The 22995-nt window shown below is 41.9% G+C and overlaps 1 protein-coding gene across 1 annotated transcript; it reads left to right on the top strand.

Moving 5' to 3' along the window:
• The first annotated feature begins 4 nt into the window (after window positions 1-4).
• Window positions 5-19694, top strand: LOC120045359 (kinesin-like protein KIF20B). The gene is given in 28 exon segments (XM_038990237.1): window positions 5-103; window positions 260-349; window positions 444-581; window positions 684-822; window positions 1005-1230; window positions 1504-1700; window positions 1792-1975; window positions 2065-2215; window positions 3044-3082; window positions 3180-3425; window positions 3531-3670; window positions 3766-3895; window positions 4029-4233; window positions 4320-4372; window positions 4478-4597; window positions 4740-4890; window positions 4976-6112; window positions 6233-6366; window positions 6485-6646; window positions 6821-6985; window positions 7728-7916; window positions 8301-8378; window positions 10344-10409; window positions 10521-10656; window positions 10762-10895; window positions 18829-18894; window positions 19340-19459; window positions 19665-19694. Coding segments are annotated over 28 exon segments (4725 nt in total).
• The last annotated feature ends 3301 nt before the right edge of the window (window positions 19695-22995 follow it).

The following is a 22995-nucleotide window of genomic DNA, read 5'->3' as shown; positions in this document are numbered from 1 at the left end:
AGTGATGGATACGTGTTTGGACAAGAAACCAGAGAAAGTGGGACCGATTGTGGTTGAGGATTTAAGAAATAATTTGTTTGCTGATTTTTGTGCAATTCCATCTGCTATGCAACAGGTTTGTTTCTTGATGTGACGAGTTAACTTGGGTCATTTTTTTGCTATTAGATATATGCTATATAGCTAGATGTAGTAATTTGTTTCATAGCTTCCATCTTTTAACTAAATCCCAATAAAATGCTGTCTACTTATCTGCCTACAGGATTCTGTATTATTTGAGAAAGAGCATCTGCGTGTTTACCTGAGGATACGTCCCTTTACCACAGAAGAGAATGAAAGTGGTGAATCTCAGGTATTTTCCCATGACACACATTCAGTATACTACGGAGCATTATGATTGATCCGAATGCTGTGGTACATACTCCTTTTCCTCCGTTTGAATCCAGGAATGGATCTCCATGGAGCCACCAGACACCGTTTTACTCAGGGCACCTAGGACCTCTTTATCAACCAGACGACAAACCAGTCACTCAGACGGTGACAAACCAGTCTCTCAGACAGCCCAGCGATTTCAGTTCACTCAGGTAAGGCCTTCGCTGGCTGTTTGATTAGTAGCTATTTGTAAAGATGTACTTTTTCTAAGAAATTAGTGTGGACATTTTTCTTTACCCACCCACCCTTGCCAGGTGTATGGCCCTGACACTACACAGAGGCAGATGTTTGATGGCACAGTGAAACGTCTGGTAAGGGATGTTCTAGAAGGAGGGAATTCTATTGTCTTCACATATGGAGTCACCAACGCTGGGAAGACATTCACATTCCTCGGTCAGAATCTATTGAAAAATTCTAATTATATATATTTTTTTGCATGTTTCCAATGTGCACTTTGACCTCTGTTTAATACCCGATGCTCACCACAATAAAACAATTGTGTGACAGATACAGCTTCATGTTAAACACTTTTGGCATTGTGCCTTTTTAACCCTTAATCTATTTTTTACTTCCAGGCCCTGAGAGTGATGGTGGAATTTTGCCAAGGTCGTTGAACGTGATCTTCAACAGCATTGAGGGCAGAGTCTACACGCGGAACGACCTCAAACCACATCGATGCAGAGACTTCACCAGGCTCACAAAGTTCCAGCAGGATGAAGAGACTACAAATAAGCTAAACCTCTTGAGACTGTCAAAGGAGGTGAGGTTTACCAGTAAAACCTCAAGCACAATGCCCACTTTGCTTTCTCTCTGAAATGTAAATGAGTCTGACTACTTTCTTTCCGTCTTTCTTTTCTTCAGAGTGGTTTTCTGAAAAGTACGATGACCTCCACTTGCAGGTCAACGATACTGGAGGGTAAGAAACTGGTTTCAGGCTTTGAATATGTTAAGTACAGCAGCTATGTATTTTGAGAATTTCTTGATACTCAATTTGACACCAAATAAACACCTTAATTGACACTGTTGTTATATCAATGTAAGATTTGTTGTCTGATTGACAGGTTCCTCCTTAAGCGATGTCAGTGATCAGGGGGAAGGAGACAGTTTCTGCCTGGATGTGGACTCCCACACTAAATACTCTGTGTGGGTGTCCTTCTGTGAAATCTACAATGAGAATATCCACGACCTACTGGAGCCCATTCCTAATGGGTCACATAGGAGAACCGTCCTTCGGCTGTCCCAGGACATCAAAGGCAACATCTTTGTGAAAGGTAATATCCCTTTGATTGAATATGTGAGGTATTAGTCTAGATGCTATGCGATTTCAGTTCATACAGAACATACACATGGTTTCTCTTGTAGCTCTAAAGTGGGTTCAAGTAAACAATTTCGAGGAGGCGTACAAAGTCATGAAGATCGGAAAGAAGAACCAGAGTTTCTCCTGCACGAAGCTCAACAACGTCTCCAGCAGAAGCCATAGCATATTCTCCATTCGGATCTTGCGTATTGAAGATGTTGGTGTACCCAGAGTCCACACAATTAGCGAGTACGTGACCAAGTTATTCTGTGTTTTTTCCCCCCTTGCTCTTCTCCAGTTTGTCCTGTTTTTATTCATGGTTGTGTGTTATGTCTAAGGTTGTCTTTGTGTGATCTGGCTGGATCGGAGAGATGTGGAAGGACTCAGAATAAAGGAGTGCAGCTAAAAAAGGCTGGCAACATCAACACCTCATTGCTGATTCTGGGCAAATGCATCAACACTCTGAGGCTCAACCAACAAGCCAAGTGAGTATTTGACCTGTATAGAGATTTATGCTTTTACACACACTGACTGCGTGTTGCCACTTAATATAATGTTTACATACCCTACATTACTCATCTCATATGTATATACTGTACTCTATATCATCTACTGCATCTTGCCATCTTTATGTAATACATGTATCACTAGCCACTTTAAACATTTACATTTTACATTTAAGTCATTTAGCAGACGCTCTTATCCAGAGCGACTTACAAATTGGAAAGTTCATACATATTCATCCTGGTCCCCCCGTGGGAATTGAACCCTGGTCCCCCCGTGGGAATTGAACCCACAACCCTGGCGTTGCAAGCGCCATGCTCTACCAACTGAGCCACACGGGACTTAAACTATGCCACTTTATGTTTATATACCCTACATTACTCATATGTATGTACTGTACTCTATACCATCTACTGCATCTTGCCTATGCCGTTCTGTACCATCACTCATTCATATATCTTTATGTACATATTCTTTATCCCTTTACACTTGTGTGTATAAGGTAGTAGTTGTGGAATTGTTAGGTTAGATTACTTTTTGGTTATTACTGCATTGTCGGAACTAGAAGCACATGCATTTCGCTACACTCGCATTAACATCTGCTAACCATGTGTATGTGACAAATACAATTTGATTTGTTTGTTTCTAATAAACCAATATAATGCTCATTTTATGTACATATCTTCCAGGTTCCGACAACATGTGTCCTTCAGAGAGAGCAAGCTCACACACTACCTCCAGGGCTTTTTCTCTGGTAGAGGGAAAGCCTGCATGATCGTTAACATCAACCAATGCGCCTCCATGTACGACGAGACGCTCAACGTCCTCAAGTTCTCTGCTGTCGCCCAAAAGGTCAGTCGGTGGAGCTTTATAAGGAAGCGTAAGCTTGTGGTTGGTAATATAGGTGGGGGAAAATGCTCATTTATCTTATTTCTTTATGGCCTCTCAGGTGGTGGTCCTCAATATCAAACCAGTCCTTGCCATTGCCCCAAAGATATCTGCCAGAGAGGTGTCCCTCATCATCAACAATGCTGACTGCAAAGACCTATGGAGTAGGAGGAAGAGCTCCACGGTGGCTTGGGAAACCACTCTGGAGGATTTGCAGGAAGATGAGGATGATGAAGAGGAAGAGGAAAGTTGTGATGAGGGAATGGCAGAGGAAACCATTCTTGAGGCGAGAGAAGAGGACAAGATGGCACTTGAGGACTTCAACAATGTATGTTTTGTCCATATTCAATATGTTGATATACTAATTAATTTTCACTGACTGTTAAAGATTGATTTTGTTGTGTATTTTAAGGGCCAGCTTGCTCTGGTGGAGGAACTAAAGGAGAAGCTTCTGAAGGAGGAAGCTGAGGAATTGGCTTTGGAGTCTCACATCCGTGAAGAGGTCACCATCGAGTTCATGGAGCTATTCTCCAAAATGGAAAGTGATTACAAGTAAGTAGTCAATGCATTTCCCTCTCTTTAAAAGAGCTGTCAATCTTAGCTGTTGTCTGTAGATGCATTGACTGAACAACGTTTTTGTCTTGCAGCGAGCGTCTTGTGAAAGAGAGGGAGATCACCGAGGACAGAGTGGACAAGAGGTTGGAAATCCTGAAAAATTTAGTCGGCAAGAGTGTCAGCGAGTATGCAAGTGTCTCTTGTGACAAGGAAACAACAAAGGTAAGTCTCATTCAGATCACAGGTCATAATATCAGATCTGTCAGAAAATACAACTTCACCACTAACATCCTTACCTGTTCTTGTTTGAATAGCATGATGAATTTAGTTCTGATATCTTTGTTTTCCATCACAGGAGGATAAGGTAGGGCTCTTGGAGGGGATCGTTGACACTATGCGAGACGACCTGGCTAGAATCAGGAGGGATGCAGAGGCTGCACAGACCTGTCTGGTGGACCTGCCTGAGTCTCCTGGCACTGTGGCCAGCCTGAGGAAGCAGGTGGACGACTTATCAGAGGAGCTCCTCAAGACCCAACAGCAACTCAACGTCAAAACTAATGGTATGTATAGTATGTCTCACTTACTGGGATTTGATCATGATAAATATTCTGTATTTAGCTCAAGTGTGTTTTCCTTCTGTTTACAGAAATGAGCATTGAAATGAAAACATTGTGCGGGCAGCTAGAGGAAGCGAAGGAGGTAAGCCTGGCTTGATATTGATGTCTGATGTCTTTTGTTGCATATGAGCACTGAATGAAAGGTTGGGTTAGACTTGATGGTTTTCCGTATTTTGATTGCATGCAGAATTTGGAACCTCAGACGCAGAAGTTTGAGGCCTTAATGGAAATCTGCCGTGAGAAAGACAACGTGATAACCAAGCTGCAGGAAGCAATGGATCAGAATAGTGAGGCTTCAACTAGGGATGTAAGTAAATTATTTCATACTTGCACTTGCATTAAATGCATATGTGGGGTTGCTTTGTTATCAGTCCAAGTGTATGTAGTATGATCCATCAGAACCTCTGTATATGATAATATGCATTCCCTTTCACTGTTTTTGTCAACAGAGAGCCTTGGTTGATTCCATCAAGGAGGAGATCCTGAGCTTGAAACAGAATTGTAAATGTATGAGCCGGGACAGTCCCAGTTCTGAGGAGTGCAGAAAACGCCATGCAGATGTCCTGGAAGACCTTGATGATCAGCCTGCCCTGAAGAAAGGTAGTCCCCCCCAAAAATATGAAAAGGGTTTCCATTTACTTATAGAGTTCTGTATCTGTCTGACCTTCTCCTTTACTCTCTCCAGGGAGTCTTGAGGTCGAGCATCTCATTCTGGCAGAAGAGTTGGAGAAACTCCAGGTGGAATGTCGTCAAAAAGACATGACCATTTCACAGTTAAAAGAAGAAAACGAGGCGACGGTTCAGAAGTTGGAGACTGTCAAAGGAGAGATAAAAAGAAAGAACGAAGTCGCTGAAAAGCTCAAACGTGAGAGGGTTTCATTCGAACAGACTGTCCAGAAGCTCAGCGATGATCTGGAGGAGCAGACTGATTGTTGTGAAGCTGTTATGGCCTCGCTGGAGAAAGAGAGGAAAGAGACAGCAAGGCTCTCCAAAGACAACAAAGCTCTGGTCAACGGCATCTTCCAGCTCCAGCAGACATCACAGAAAGTGGAGTCTTCGGTGAAAATTCTCCAAACAGAACTTACCGAACAGACTGAGAGGTCCGCCAAGCTTCCAGAGGAGCTAGAAGCAGCCAGAGCACTCCTGAAGGGTCTTAAAGACAAATCCAATGAAAAATACCAAACCATTGAATCCTTGACTTTGGAAACAGAACTCCGGAAGGATGCGGAGGAACTGAAGGTCTGTTCTGCACAGAGGAACAACTCCAAGTTCCATGACACCATAGATGCCATGAAGAGGGAGTGTGAGATCGTGGTGGAGAAGTCGGTTCAGAAGAGCCAGCGGATAGCTGACCTGGAGCAGGAGCTCAACCAGGTCAGAGAGCAGCTCTCTGGACAGGAGGAACTCTGCAACCAGCTAGAGACACAGTGGTCGGAAGCCCAATTCAACCTACAGGGCTACGAATTAGAGAACGGGGCTTACAACGAAATTATGAAGAGTTACGCCGACCTCAAAAAGGTGGCAGGCCACCAGAAGGAGCAGATCGTGGACCTGGAGGTGCAGGTGCAGGCCTCTGGAGGCAGCTCTGAGAGGGTTGCAGAGTTGGAGAAGCAGCTGACTGAGATGGAGGCCCAGTGCAGAGCTCTGCAAGAGAGACTAGAAGAGGCTCAACGGAAACTGGAGGAGGTGGAGAGTCATGGAAAGTCCAAGGAAAAGGTGATTGAAGACATGCGCCTTGCACTGACAGAGCAGGAGAAGACACAGACCGAACAAGAGCGGATTCTGGAAGCCAAGATGAAAGAGATTGAGGCTTTAAGTGAAGGTGAGTGGTCACACACTTTTGTAGAATCCCCCCCCCCCCCCCCCCTGCCGATTTCAACATGTATCTTCATTCAGAAACATTAAGTGGATTTGTCAGGAATGTCTCAATTTTGGATTTAAGAGCTGACAAGTTTGAAGGATGGCTGCCTACAGAAAAACACAAGCGGTGCCAAGTCCTCTCATGTCCTCAACGACTGTCCCGGCCAGTGCGAGAACGTGAAGTGGGAATGTCAGCGGACCGAAGAGAGCTTGAGGGTAAGATCACTACTCGACGTCCCTCCTGAAACTCCAGCCATTTACATTTCTATCTGAGATGGGACGGTGTACGCACACGTGGTGAGGAAAGTAACCATTCCTTTTGATATCCTCCTAGCTGTCTAATGAACAGTATGAGTCGGAGAGGTGGCTTGAAGAGAAGGCCATTCTGATGAAGGTAGCCAATGGGCCAGAGGAGGAGAAGAGTCCGTGCCTGGCCCTGGAGTTGTTGAGAGGGTGTTCAGAAGAGCTCCCCTGTAGCCAGCTGCGGACTGAAGAGGTAAATGGGATCATTCTGACTCTGAATAATAAACCAGCCTATGTCTTATCATTTTGTTGGAAGAATATGATATGTAGTTGCAGGGAAAGCTGGTGCAAGTTCAGACAGGCGCAATTGACAGTATGTCTCACCATAAGGACTGTCGGCCTCTAATGCTAATCTTTCTGTTTTTAGGAGACCATGCCAAAGCAGCCCTCTGAGAAAGAAGAGAGCAGGGAGGAGAGTGGCTCTCTGGTCGAGGCACTCAAATTAGAGATGCAGAAACTCCAGGAGAGGAAAGCAGACAAAGCGAGCAAGCTCAGGGAGCTCAACGAGCACGCCAACTTCCAAACACAAGAGGTCAGTATAGATCAGAGAATCATTGGGCTGCTTCCCATTCTGTGGTTGACTGTTTCCTTGTCATTTTTCAGCCACAACATCAGGGATAGACTCATCCAGGGCCTAAATGTTACTTTTTGGTCCACCAGCCACTTTGGCAGGTAGATTTCCTTTTTTACCTTACCGTAAAATGCTTACTGAAAAAAAAATGTAATCTGAAAGTAACACGATATTTACATGACAATAACGAGGCTATATACAGGGGGTACCGGTACCGAGTCAATTTGAGTAGAGGTTAGTCGAGGTAATTTATAAAGTGACTATGCATAGATAATAAACAGCGAGTAGCAGCAGTGTAAAAACACAGGGGAAGGGGGTGTCAATGTAAATAGTCCAGATGGCCATTTGATTAATTGTTTCTTCGGTCCTAGTCTCAGCGCTTCACGTGCGTAAGCACAGACCCCAGCCAGGCAGTGTTGCAGCGCCGAAAGACTTTGAAAACAGCTACTGCAGCATTTATTTTGCTATAAATGTGATCATACTTGACTTTTTATTCACAAATGCGAGTGAAATGCTCACAATGTGGAGCCCTGACCACCCACCAACATGGCTGGTGAAGTAGACATCTTACCTGATAATTCAAAATCTCCCAGCATTTGGCAGGTGTTCATTTTAGCCCCTGGACTCATCCCAATATGGGTGTAAAAAGAATATTCATATTTTGTGGTCTGTGTGTATAATGTTGGCCTGTCTGTCTGGGCAGGAACTGGACTTCTCGGAGGTGTCCACAGACGGCAGCCGAGAGCATCGCTTCCCCAAACCAGAGCTGGAGATCCAATTCACCACTCTGCAACCCAACAAGCTGAACATCCGGAGGCAGGGAGAGGACAAGTCTGTGACCGGCAAAATCACCCCCTCAGCCAGGAAGAGAAAAAGCAACGAGATGGAGAAGGTACAGATCAGATCAAAGTGTGTGTTTGATAACAGATAGAATATCTGAAAATAAGGTCCAGTAGATCTCAAGTTAATTTGACTGAAAACCATAACATATCTCTTGAATCTCGTTACACTTCCTCAAAATGTAGACATGGAAAGCCTGGGGTTGCCCTGCATTTTTTATTTTGTTTGTGCTTGTGCATGCATGTGAGAGGATGAGAACATCTCAACAGACTGGGTATTACCCAGGAGAACCCAGCCCTTCCAGAGAGCAAGCAGCAGATGCACAACAAACACGACCGTGACCACGTTTACATGCACACAGTATTCTAGATAGTTGCTCATTTCCCGGTTAAGGTCTTATTCAGTATAAGGTGTTAACGTGCACTTACTCTTACAGCGTCTACTCTTCCTGGTGTCCAAACAGGTTTATAACAACAACAACTTAACCACCTACATCAAGGGTGTCGAACGTATGGCAAGATCTGGCCCGTGCGGGGGTCCAATCCGGCCCATGGGTAGTTTGAGAAAGAAATGACAAGAACCAAACTGAAACTGTGTAGGAATGATAATGGACCTGCATTCGTACAGTTTTTTTTTGTCCAGCTCGCTAATAATCACTGAAACGAAAGCTACAACAACAAAAACAAACGTTTTTTCCGTGCGGCCCTCCGGACCTCGTTGAAGAACGAATGCGGGCCTCCCTCGGCAAAATGAGTGACACCCCTGGCCTACATCATAAACAAAACATCATACAATAAGTTATTACATCACTACGCTGTCACTACAAATCTACAATATAAAATGTACAATATTACAATGTGTTTGTCTTTTTACAGTCCGCGTTGTGCCATGAGGTGTTTTATCAGTGTTTATAAATCTGATTTCACTGCTAGCTTGAGTTACTTGATGTGGAAGAGTTCCATGTAGTCTATAGTTAGAAACAGTTTCCCTTGTCATTACTTGATGATCTAGAATACAAAATAAAGCCTTGCTCACCAGAATGATGTCATAAATCAATAGAATGAATGCATCAACAATCTAGTTGACATCGGTAAAGTTGTCTTTCATTTCTGTTTCTCTCGCAGAGCGAAAACGTTTAGGTACCGGAAATGAAATGCTGTGAAAAACTAGTTGGGATGTTTCTGGTAGTATTTCAGTTCGTCTTCGACGCTTAACTTTGTGGTTGAACGTTTTTTTTTTTAAGTCAGCTTTTATGACGGTAACATTTTTTTGGCCTACACAGTTTTGGCCTACACAGTCCCTAAGTGTGCATTTGCATTTTCTCACTGTATTTCTCAAATTAACATTTGGTCTCTAATTTTACTGCAAGAAGCACTTAATTCTGCAGGAGTTAATATTATCAGAGGCATACAGTCTGTTCCACATTAGTTACCATTCCAACTATTACTGTTTCTATCTGAACTTCAAAAGGTGGTACTATGTGATACTTAGACTGCAGAAAAAAAGTGAACTGGATAAGATGTTCACATGCCACAGTATCCCGTCTAAGATCAGCATTTCCCAAGCATCTTATTCGGGTTTCTCAAAACCAGGATATGAGCCTATTTGGGTTATTTTAAACAGGATATGATGTTTATATGCGTTGACTCAAACGGAATACTTGAGTATCCTGAATAATAATGGGATATTGGTGTGCATGTAAACCTGGTCAATGTCTCTCCTCTCTCGCTAAACTGAGAAACTACCTAAAAGCAACCTTCTCTGTTCAGCAGGATTGAGTTATGCCAAAGAAGCAAGAGTAATGCCAACAGATAATGGGTTTATAAACAGTTGTGAGAACCTGGAAAACTACAGGCGCAATCCCTCGAGTCCCTTCACATTCCAGTCTCGTGACAGATTGGATAGTATTTCAAGGTCCTGGTTGCAATTCCTCCTTTTATAAGTTATTTTGGGAAAAACTATAAGCGCAATTCCACGGTAACTGAATGATGCTGAGACTTTTTCACTTTAAAATGTAAAAAAAAAAATGTTTTGCCTTTATTTAACTAGGCAAGTCAGTTGAGTACAAATTCTTATTTACAATGACGGCCTACACCGGCCAAACTCGAACGACGCTGGGCCAATTGTGCACCGCCCTATGGAACTCCCAATCACGGCCGGTTGTGATACAGCCTGGATTCAAACCAGGTTGTCTGTAGTGAGGCCTCTAGCACTGAGATGCAGTGTCTTAGACCACTGCGCCACTTGGGAGCCCAAGTGTGGGTCAAATGTATGTCAAACAATGGAATTGCCCATAACACAGATTTAACCAGATCCCTTTGAAATTAAGATTATGTTATACATTCATCGAAGGACTGCATCATTCTGACTTAATTGCCTGACGAATTGAGCCCTTCATTGTAATACAACAATGTGTGTGTGTGTCAATTTTTAGTGTGTGTCCTCTCACAAATTCTAAAATGGTCTCTCTGTGCCTCAGGACCCTGAGGAAAGTGAAAACAAAAATAATATAAAGTTGAGGAGGGACAACAGAGTGAACATACAGGTAAGAAGAGAATCTAGACAAACATTTAAATATGTTACAACTTTGAGCTTCGTCATAACTCAATTAAAGGCCACTAGTAAATGTTATCCTGTGTGTACGTCATGTCAACAGTCGCCGACCGTGCTCTGTGTAAAAGCAGACCAGAAGAAGCAACAGACCCCAGCAAGTCTGAAATGCAAAAAGGATGGAACCCTCCAGAAGATTGGAGACTTCATCCAGAGTTCCCCAAGTCTGCTCGGAAGCAAAGGTTAGCAAGACTTGGCTGTTCTCCTTCACTGATGTCAGTGTACTGCACACACAGACATTCAGCCAAAATGTTATTCTATTTTATAACTGTCTTGTCTCTCCAAAGCTAAGACAATTATGGGGATTGTAAGTGGAAGACCTACAGAGCGAGAGAAAGACACAGCAGTGAAACCGAAGAGGACCAAGAGGAAACTGTACAAGACCGACATCTCCTCCCCTTTGGACGTCCCGTCTCATCTGGTGAGTGACAACTGAGTGGGACTTGGCCTCCGAAGCCCAGGCTTTTCACGTTCTGTTTGAAAGCCTGGGAAAGTTCTCCTCAGACGACGATAAAAGGGACTAGAATATGGTGGAGGGTAGATGGGAACTAGTGACATGTAGCCACCTAATAAATATTTCACGTAGGTAGAGCTCCAAACAGGTTGTGCTTAAAAAAAATCCCCACTTGCAATAAGCTAGCTAGCATAAGATACAAATAAGTAACACTGCATAGGCTTCTAAAACTCTGCCTAACATGGTAGGAAAAGCAGACAAACTAAGGAAAAACAAGGAAATGCCTCTCCTGAGGGGAAATGTAATAGCTAATCAAATGCGAGCATTAACAGCCAGGGTTTCCAATCAAACGCAAAATACAAGTTTTCCATACTTCTAATATTCGTGTCAACGAGACCAGATTTGGAAGGATGGCCTCGCGAGACTAGGTGGGACTTGGATAGTTTGCTCTTTTAATGTGAAAAAGATTAATTGAACATGGATTGTGTCAAATCTTTATCTATTTAGGTGTTAACAAACCACTGGTGCGAGTTAACATTGGGTTGTTCTGTTCTTATGTTGCAGATCCTGGGTCTTGATCAAGATGAGAGAAAGCAACCATCTCATTATCAAGAGGCAGCTAAGGTCGAGAACAGCAAGGAAATGATTACAAACTTGGTCAAAAGTGTCTGAGTTTATTTCTTACTCTCTCTCTCTCTATATATATATATATATATATATATATATATATATATATATATATATATATATATATATATATATATATATATATATATATATATATAAAACAATTTAACCTTTTTTGGAAATCAGGGTCTTGGTTTTCTAACAACCTATGTACGTATGTGAATATTGTCCTTTTGTTTCTCATTTTCCATTATGTTTGAGAGCACTGAATTGTGCTTTTTAGAATAAATTATTTTTAGATTGACAAAAAAAAGTGTCCACACTACAGGGAACATGGCAAATGCCATACGTTTTTGTCAATGTACATTGGCGATGCAGCCCGTGATCAGAGAGCAGGACACATTGGAGGATAGAGTAGGCGTGGTTTAATCCTGCTTGACTGGGGCCAAGTGTATGTCATGGTCATTTATTCTCAGTGGCACCCAGGTGTGGCTGTCATCTAAGGAGAGTGATACATTTCAACTCTCACCCCTCGCCTCCTCTCTGTGGTGAGCCCCTGACATGTCCCACTCACAGCCAGTCAGGTTCAGCCTCCGGTGGGCAATTAATGGGACTTGGCCAGTGTTTGTGTCTGTCATTGCTGTTGTCATTGAAAACATGTTTCCAATGATTAAATGCATTTTATTCTCTGCAATACTTGGCTGTTGTTTTTTGTCGGCTTGTCCCCTTGCGTGTTGGGTTTGATGTGCTTCTCGAAGTCTTGAGCCTCCTTGGCAGTGGAAAACGTGTGTGTTGTGTTCTGGAAGGTCAAGGTGAGTTTTGATGGGTGGATGAAGCCGCATCTCAGGTTTAGCTTGCATAGTTGGGATCTCACCATGTTGTAGGTCACCCTCTGTTTTAGCAATTTTGGCACTCAGGTCTGGGTATATGCTGATCCTTTTCCCTGCATATTTTGTAGGTCAGACCTCCAGATTCCGCTGCAAGGCAAACAATTTGTCTCTTGACTTCAAAGCTCTGGATCCATACAATCATACAGCCAGAGCCATTGCAGATTTGACCGGTGCCGTGCACAATGTTAATCTGCGGCATGGGAACCAGCTTCTCCAGCCGAACAGTTCATAGAAAAGATTGCTCACGAAGGAAGTTGAGTTGCCTGCTTCCACACCAATTTCAAGTTCTGTGACCCTCACATTGAATTTACAGGAATTATTTTAGAGTGATTCCGTTTTCTCTTAGGAGTTTGATTATCTTTTCCAACTTAGCTTGTGCTGTTTCCAGGTCATGGAGTTGCACCTCTGTTGGATTGGCTCTCTCCTCCAGACTTTCCACTTTGGTTGAATAGGGATCAACCAATAATTAATTTACCGGTTTTAATTGTAAGTTGAGGGCAGAGGTAATCAATCTCCTTACCAACTATCTCGGATAGAAGCGGACAGCTTTTTCTGTTGTCGGGTATTGAGAGCCGCCATGCTCCCACAGTTGAATTGTGGACAGACAAATTCTACCTGCTGGAGCCTAATAGACCTGCTATTTATTGCTTGTCACAAAATGAATGTCCTACACTGTAATATGATGTTTAGTATTGACAAGTTTTAGGAAATAAGTCATTTAATTCATAGTTATTTCCAAAAGAAAAGACACGAATAGGTCACCCGTTTCAATACATGCCACCGGAACCGGAAATTAATTGTACACCTCTGATTGTAAATCCTCACCAAGCCAGATTGAGTCCTTTTGAAAAGATAGAAGAACTCCTCTTCTCTCAACTGAGGAAGCCAGCGTGCCCAAATCTCTCTCCATGAACTCAAAATGGTATTGGATAACATGAATAAAGGCAAATGCCTCCTGAGGTCCATTTAAAAAATTTGGAACCAATTCGGTCCACTGAAATGATGAACACAGCTGTTCATTTGGAATGGATGTAAATTCAGCTTTTATTAACTAAACATAAGGATGCCACCCAGTGCTCTCACTATCGTCCCCTATCTTTCGTATACACAGATATTAAACAATTTTTTAAAATTCTGCCATCCCATCTTGAAACTTACTTACCCAAATTGGTACATTTGTACCAAAGCAGGTTTGTTAAACTATTATCCTCAGTTAACCTCCATCGTCTATTACATATCTTATATGCTTCATCAGAAGCCAAAACTCCAATCTCTTGACACATAAAAAGCTTTTGATAGACTAGAGTGGTCATATCTTTGGTCGGTTTTGGAACATATGGGACTTGGCTCCAATTTCATTAAAATGATTCAAATATTACAGAATTAGTTTTGTTCCCCACAAAGGGGCTTTATTACAAGCAGAAATACTCCAGTTTCATCAGCTGTCCTGGTGGCTGGTCTCAGATGATCCTGCAGGTGAAGCCGGATGTGAACATTCAAATCTCTGGTAACAGCTCTGGTGGACATTCCTGCAGTCACCATGCCAATTGCACGCTCCCTCAACTTGAAACATCTGTGGCATTGTGTTGTGACAAAACTGCACATATTACAGTGGCTATTTATTGTCCCCAGCACAAGGTGCACTTGTGTAATGATCATCCTGTTGAATCAGCTTCTTGATATGCCACACCTGTCAGGTGGATGGATTATCTTGGCAAAGGAAAAATGCCCATTAACAGGGATGTAAACAAATTTGTGCACAAAATTTGAGCGAAATCAGCTTTTTTTTTGCTCATGAAATATGGGACCAACACTTTACCTGTTGCGTTTATATTTTTGTTCAGTATACACTACCAGTCAAAAGTATTAAACCCTTGAATAAGTAGGTGTTCTTTCTTTATTTTTACCATTTTCTACATGTGGGAACTCCTTCAAGACTGTTGGAAAAGCATTCCAGGTGAAGCCGGTTGAGAGAATGCCAAGAGTGGGCAAAGCTGTCATCAAGGCAAAGGGTGGCTATTTGAAGAATCTCAAATCTCAACTATATTTTGATTTGGTTAACACTATTTTGGTCACTACAGGATTCTATATGTGCTATTTCCTAGTTTTGATGTCTTCACTATTATTCTACAATGTAGAAAATAGTCAAAATAAAAAACCCTTGAATGAGTAGGTGTTCAAAATGTTTTGACTGGTTTTGTGTGTGTGTATTTATATACTATATAATTTTATTTTTATGAAGAAATACTCCAGTCTGAACTTAAACGACTTAAACCAGGAAGAAAGTGTGTAGAAATGGTAATGAACTTACATTTGTGCCTTTTTAAAATTTTAAATCCATCACAGTACTTTCAATATAACGCTATTAGCAGCACTATTTTGGTTGATTTTTGTGGTCTCAAGACAGTGAGTTTAACGTTCTTCATCAAGAATATGGGCAAAATGTTATTATTGACATTGAAAGAGGTGGGGATGTTGTTCCCTTGTCATATAATTGCTACATTTAATATCAGTATAGAATTTTAAAAAAGTATTCCAGATTGTATTTTGGGGATTATTTTTCATGATGCGAATATGGAGTTGAGGCTGAGACAGCCTGATTCAATTTGGGTCCCAAGGCAAAACCAGTTGAGAACCACTGTTTTAAATTGTATTTCCCGGAACTAGCATTTCGTCCCATCATAAATTGGTATAGACATGATTTTTCCACCCCCTGACTGAGTATAGAGAGAAATGTGGTGTCTCATTTACATTTAAGTCATTTAGCAGACGCTCTTATCCAGAGCGACTTACAAATTTACCTTTTTTTATATTTAACTAGGCAAGTCAGTTAAGAACAAATTCTTATTTTTCAATGACGGCCTAGGAACAGTGGGTTAACTGCCTGTTCAGGCGCAGAACGACAGATTTGTACCTTGTCAGCTCGGGGATTTGAACTTGCAACCTTTCGGTTACTAGTCCAACGCTCTAACCACTAGGCTACCCTGCCGCCCATTGCCCTGGAAGAGGTGGTCTTTATATCCCTTTAAAGCTGCAATATGTAACTTTTTGGGTGACCAAATTCACATAGAAATGTCAGTTATAGATCTGTCATTCTCATTGAAAGCAAGTCTAAGAAGCAGTAGATCTGTTCTATGTGAGCTATTTCCATGCTTCCTGTTCTTAAATTTAGTTTCTGTATTTTTTACTTTTGTACACCAGCTGAAAATACAATATTTTTGGTTAGGACAATATATTTCACAGCGGTTTAAATGGTACAATGATTCTCTACACAACGACTGGTTGTTTTGTCACATTGACTGAAATTAAGCAAACTATTAGAATTCTAGCAACCAGGAAATGGCGGTGCATTTTTCTGCATATTGCTCCTTTAAACAATGTAAACTATGCTTTGGTGCTAGCATTATTGCTCTCACAATGGCATGCCCTTACTCCAATATTTCACAATAATGCCTTGCAGTCTTTTGCATCCCCCAATAGTCCAAATAAATGATTTGGGTTCCCGAAAGCACTGATCTCTCTAGAACCAGGAACAGATATAGCCCTTGGTTCTCTCCAGACCTGACTGCCCTTGACCAGCACAAAAACATCCTGTGGCGTTCTGCATTAGCATCGAACAGCCCCCGTGATATGCAACTTTTCAGGGAAGTTAGGAACAAATATACAGAGGCAGGTAGGAAAGCTAAGGCTAGCTTTTTCAAGCAGAAATTTGCATCCTGTAGCACAAACTCAAAAAAGTTCTGGGACACTGAGAATAAGAGCACCTCCTCCCAGCTGCCCACTGCACTGAGGCTAGGAAACACTGTCACCACCGATAAATCCACTATAATTGAGAATTTCAATAAGCATTTTTCTATGGCTGGCAATGCTTTCCACCTGGCTACCCCTACCCCGATCAACAGCCCTCCACCCCCCACAGCAACTCGCCCAAGCCTCCCCCACTTCTCCTTCACCCAAATCCAGATAGCTGATGTTCTGAAAGAGCTGCAAAATCTGGACCCCTACAAATCAGCCGGGCTAGACAATCTGGACCCTCTCTTTCTATAATGATCTGCAGAAATTGTTGCAACTCCTATTTCTAGCCTGTTCAACCTCTTTCGTATTGTCTGAGATTCCCATAGATTGGAAAGCTGCCGCGGTCATCCCCCTCTTCAAAGGGGGAGACACTAGACCCAAACTGCTACAGACCTACATCTATTCTACCCTGCCTTTCTAAGGTCTTCGAAAGCCAAGTTAACAAACAGATTACCGACCATTTCAAATCCCACAGTACCTTCTCCGCTATGCAATCTGGTTTCAGAGCTGGTCATGGGTGCACCTCAGCCACGCTCAAGGTCTTAAACGATATCATAACCGCCATCAATAAGAGACATTACTGTGCAGCTGTATTCATCGACCTTGCCAAGGCTTTCGACTCTGTCAATCACCACATCCTCATCGGCAGACTCAACAGCCTCAGTTTCTCAAATGACTGCCTGGTTCACCAACTACTTCTCTGATAGAGTTCAGTGTGTCAAATTGAAGGGCCTGTTGTCCGGACCTCTGGCAGTCTCTATGGGGGTGTCACAGGGTTCAATTCTCGGGCCGACTCTCTTCTCTGTATACATCAATGATGTCGCTCTTGCTGCTGGCGATTCTTTGATCCACCTCAGATGTATACAGAATCCACCATTCTGTATACATCTGGCCCTTCTTTGGACACTGTGTTAACTAACCTCCAGACGAGCTTCAATGCCATACAACTCTCCTTCTATGGCCTCCAACTGCTCTTAAATGCAAGTAAAAGAAAATGCATGCTCTTCAACCGATCGCTGCCCGCACCTGCCCGCCCGTCCAGCATCACTACTCTGGACGGTTCTGACTTAGAATATGTGGACAACTACAAATACCTAGGTTTCTGGTTAGACTGTAAACTCTCCTTCCAGACTCACATTAAACATCACCAATCCAAAATTAAATCTAGAATCGGCTTCCTACTTCGCAACAAAGCATCCTTCACTCATGCTGCCAAACATACCCTCGTAAAACTGACCATCCTACCGATCCTCGACTTTGGCGATGTCATTTACAAAATAGCCTCCAACACTCTAATCAACAAATTGGATGCAGTCTATCACAGTGCCATTCGTTTTGTCACCAAAGCCCCATATATTACCCACCACTGCGACCTGTACGCTCTCGTTGGCTGGCCCTCGCTTCATACTCGTCGCCAAACCCACTGGCTCCAGGTCATCTACAAGTCTCTGCTAGGTAAAGCCCCGCCTTATCTCAGCTCACTGGTCACCATAGCAGCACCCATCCGTAGCACGCGCTCCAGCAGATAACTCATTGGTCACCCCCAAAGCCAATTCTTCCTTTGGCCGCCTCTCCTTCCAGTTCTCTGCTGCCAATGACTGGAACGAACTGCAAAAATCGCTAAAGCTGGAGACTCTTACCTCCCTCACTAGCTTGAAGCACCAGCTGTCAGAGCAGCTCACAGATCACTGCACCTGTACATAGTTCATCTGTAAATGGCCCATCCAATCTACCTCATCCCCATACTTTATTTAATTATTTTGCTCCTTTGCACCCCAGTATCTCTACTTGCACATTCTACCATTCCAGTGTTTAATTGCTATATTGTAATTACTTCGCCACCATGGCCTATTTATTGCCTTACCTCCCTTATCCTACCTCATTTGCACATGCTGTACTGTTTTATTGATTGTATGTTTGTTTATTCCATGTGTAACTCTGTGTTGTTGTATGTGTCGAACTGCTTTGATTTATCTTGACCAGGTCGCAGTTGCAAATGAGAACTTGTTCTCAACTAGCCTACCTGGTTAAATAAAGGTGAAATAAAATAAATAAAAAATATATAGATATGGGAGAGGGGCTATATATGCTATAGATGCTATGGATGTAGGCCCACCTCTTTATTTTCCTTTACATTTTATTATTACAAAATCCTGTGTGATTAATATGATAATTAATCCCAGTTTTTTTGTGGGGGGCAGCCTACGGTACTTGTGGTATAAACTAAGTGTGTAAATTGACATGAATATTGTACCTGTAACCCCCTCCCCATTGAGAATCCATAATAGGCCTACAGTATACATCTAGCTAGATGTGATGTCCTCAAGAAAACCTTGGCGTTGCAAAACTGACTATTAATGGCATTAGGTTGTTCAGAGTTAATGCATTACCCCTGGTGCACCTCCATTTTATGCTTCTTGTGTATGCTGTGGAAGGAAAATGGTCACCTTTTATTTGAAGTAGGGGTTAAAGAGGCCACATTAAAAGAGAATCACCATCTGTTTAGCAGGGTAACAAGAGCATTGATTTATCTTGTTTACTACCATCAGCACTTTTTAAACAGGGTTAGATAGCAATCTGCGTCTCAGGACCCCGTGGAGAGTGAGATCAAGAACAACATCCTGTTGAGGGGCAACAACAGAGTTAACGTGCAGGTGAGATGAAAATAATATGGGATCCACGCTCAAATATTTCAATATGTTACAAATTGATGCCTAATCTCAGTTGAACTGCACTTGTTGGCCTTACACAATATCTTGTCCCATGTCAACGGACCCCTACAGTTGTCAGTGTAAAAGCAGACCAGAAGAAGCAAAAAGATGGAACCCTTAGAAGATCTGAGACTTCATTCAGAGTTCCCCATCTGCTCAGGATTAAAGGTTAGCAAGGCCATTGATTTATGTAGCTAGTTCACTACCATCAGCACTTTAATAACCGTTAGATAGCAACAACACTCCCCAAATGATGCATTAAGTATATTAGAGCTACTCTATTGAATTGGCATTGCCTTCCCTAAACTCTGAGGCAATGATTAATACAGGGATTAGTTGGCCTTTCTGTTTGTCCCAGTCTCTGAGTGAGTGATTGATTGACTGACAGCTTAGCTCTGACATGGCCGTTCATCATGCTCCTCTCTGGGCAGCTAACGGGAAGAAGCAGAGAAGAGTGACCATCTCAGCAACACAGTACAGATACAACATGACTGAGGTGAGCCACACGGTAAGCACTTGGGGGGGGGGGGGGGAAGCATATTATTCTTCCATAATTCGAGGGTGGTTGATTTTCATGACACTTTTGCTGTATGAAATTGTGGTGGAACAAGGCCAAAGCAGGAAGAGCTGCATTATTAGCACACTGCACATTGTTGTTTGTGTACATTGCTGGCCTGTGCATTATTAGTCTCGCGGGGCAATCCTTCCAACAGAATGTGAGAAACCTGGGCCCCCGAGTCTAATACATTATAAATGCAGTTGATATGCCTGTTCAATTTGTCATGTCTATGGATATCAGTTTGTGCTGACTGCTATGTGGGTATAAATATATTTGGTATTTTATTAGGATCCCCATTAGCTGTTTCAAAAGCAGCAGCTACTCTTCCTGTGGTCCACATGAAACATAATACCGAATGACATAATACAGAACATCATTAGACAAGAACAGCTCAAGGACAGAACTACATACATTTTTTAAAAGGCACATGTAGCCTACATATCAATGCATACACACAAACTATCTAGGTGAAATAGGGGAGAGGGGTTGTGCCGTGAGGTGTTGCTTTATCTGTTTTGTGAAACCAGGTTTGCTGTTTATTTGAGCAATATGAGATGGAAGGAAGTTCCATGCAATAAGGGCTCTATATAATATTGTACGTTTTCTTTAATTTTTTCTGGATTTGTGGACTATGAAAAGACCCCTGGTGGCATGTCTGGTGGGATAAGTGTGTGTGTCAGAGCTGTGTGTAAGTTGACTATGCAAACAATTTGGGATTTTCAACACATTCATGTTTCTTATAAAAAGAAGTGATGCAGTCAGTCTCTCCTCAACTCTTAGCCAAGAGACACTGGCATGCATAGTATTTATACCAGCCTTCTGATTACAATTAAGATCAAAACGTGCCGCTCTGTTCTGGACCTGCTGCAGCTTAACTAGGTCTTTACTTGCTGCACTGGACCACATGACTGGACAATAATCAAGATTAGACAAAACTAGAGCCCGCAGAACTTGCTTTTTCGGGTGTGGTGTCAAAAAAGCACAGCATCTCTTTATTACGGCTAGATCTCTCCCCATCTTTGCAACCATTGAATCTATATGTTTGACCATGACAGTTTACAATCTAAGGTAACGCCAAGTAATTTAGTCTCAACTTGTTCAACAGCCACCAGATTCAGCTGAGGTCTAGCACTTAAGGAATGATTTGTAGCAAATACAATGCTCTTAGTTTTAGAGATGTTCAGGACCAGTTTATTATTAGCTACCCATTCCAAAACAGACTGCAACTATTTGTTAAGGGTTTCAGTGACTTCATTAGCTGTGGTTGCTGATGCATATATGGTTGAATCATCAGCATACATGGACACACACGCTTTGTTTAATGCCAGTGGCACGTCATTGGTAAAAAATATAAAAGAGTAGAGGGCCTAGAGAGCTGCCCTGCAGTACACTACACTTTACATGTTTGACATTAGAGACACTTCCATTAAAGAAAACCCTTTGAGTTCTATTAGATAGATAGCTCTGAATCCACGATATGGCAGAGGTTGAAAAGCCATAACACAAGTTCTCAACAACAGGTTATGGTCAATAATATCAAAGGCTGCACTGAAATCTAACAGTACAGCTCCCACAATCTTCTTATTATCAATTTCTTTCAACCAATCATCAGTCATTTGTGTCAGTGCAGTACATGTTGAGTGCCCTTCTCTATAAGCATGCTGAAAGTCTGTTGTTAATTTGTTTACAGAGAAATAGCATTGTATTTGATCAAACACCATATTTTCCAACAGTTTGCTAAGAGCTGGCAGCAAACTTATAGGTCTGCTGTTAGAACCAGTAAAAGCCACTTTACCACTCCTGGGTAGCAGAATTACTTTGGGTTCCCTCCAGGCCTGAGGACAAAGACTTTCCTCTAGGCTCAGATTAAAAATATGACAGATAGGAGTGGCTATAGAGTCAGCCACCATCCCCAGTAGCTTTCCATCTAAGTTGTCAATGCCAGGAGGTTTGTCATTATTGATCGTTAACAATAATCTTTCCAAACTTGCACTGCTTTTCTTTCATTATTTGTTTTTTTATGCATGAATATAATTGCTCACTGTTTGTTGTGGGCATTTCCTGCCTAAGTTTGCCCACTTTGCCAATTAAATAATTATTAAAATAATTGGCAACATCGAATGGTTTTGTGATGAATAAGCTATCTGATTCGATGAAAGATGGAGTTGAATTTGTCTTTCTGCCCATAATTTCATTTAAAGTATTCCAAAGTTTTTTTGATCTTGGCTTCATAATAAAGTTTATTCTTCTTTTTGTTGAGTTTAGTCACATAATTTCTAAATTTTCTGTAAGTAAGCCAGTCAGATGTATAGCCAGACTTATTAGCCACTTCTTTTGGCCCATCTCTTTCAACCATACAGTTTTTCTATTCCTCATCAATCCATGGAGCCTTAACAGTTCTAACAGTCAGTTTCTTAACAGGTGCATGTTTATCAATAATTGTAAGAACCAATTTCATAAATTCATCAAGTGCAGCGTCTGGATGCTCCTCATTAATCACATCAGACCAACAAATATTTTTAACATCATCCACATAAGAGTCACAGCAAAATATTTTGTATAATCTCTTATACACTATTTTAGGCCCAGCTGTTGGAACTTTGGCTTTCCTGGATATAGCCACTGTATTGTGATCACTGCATCCAATGGGTCAGATATAGCTTTATAACAAAGTTCTACAGTATTAGTAAAAATGTGATCGATACATGTGGATGATCTTGTTCCTGTAGTGTTTGTAAACACCCTGGTAGGTTGATTAATAATCTGAACCAGATTACAGGCACTGGTTACAGTAAGAAGCTTCCTCTTGAGCAGACAGCTTGATGAAAACCAGTCAATATTCAGGTCCTCAAGAAAGTAAACCCCTCTGTTCACATCACATACACTATCAAGCATTTCACACATACTATTTAGATACTGACTGTTAGCACTTGGTGGCCTATAGCAACACCCCAAAAGAAAAGGCTTTAGATGTGCCAAGTGAACCTGCAACCACAACACTTCAATAACACTTGACATAAGATCTTCTCTAAGCATTACAGGGATATGGCTCTGAATATATACAGCAACACCTCCCCCATAAGCATTTCTGTCTCTTCTATAAATGTTATATCCTTGTATTGCTACTGATGTATCATCTTATGAATTATCTCAGTGTGTCTCAGAAATGGCTAATATATGAATATTATCTGATGTTAGCAAGTTATTGATTATTAACCTTATTTCTAAGGCCACATATATTAATATGGGCTATTTACAGCCCTTTCCTGGGTAGCTTAAAAGACATAGACATAATATTGAAAAGAGCAGACAAAGCAAGAAAAAAATATATACATTCAGCAGTCCATTAATCAATTGGTGGGTGGGTTGTGCTGCGGGGTTAAGCCTACGAACCCATAGGCTTGGCTATCTCATTCCTTCCAGGCTTCTGGGAGGGAGGGTGGACAATGAGTCTGTCATAGTGGGTGTTCGCAATGTCCCCACAC

The sequence above is a fragment of the Salvelinus namaycush genome, chromosome 4, assembly GCF_016432855.1.
Source record: "Salvelinus namaycush isolate Seneca chromosome 4, SaNama_1.0, whole genome shotgun sequence".
NCBI lineage: Eukaryota > Metazoa > Chordata > Actinopteri > Salmoniformes > Salmonidae > Salvelinus > Salvelinus namaycush.
The sequence above is the reverse complement of the archived record's forward strand: the minus strand, read 5'-3'. Positions and strand labels throughout refer to the sequence as shown.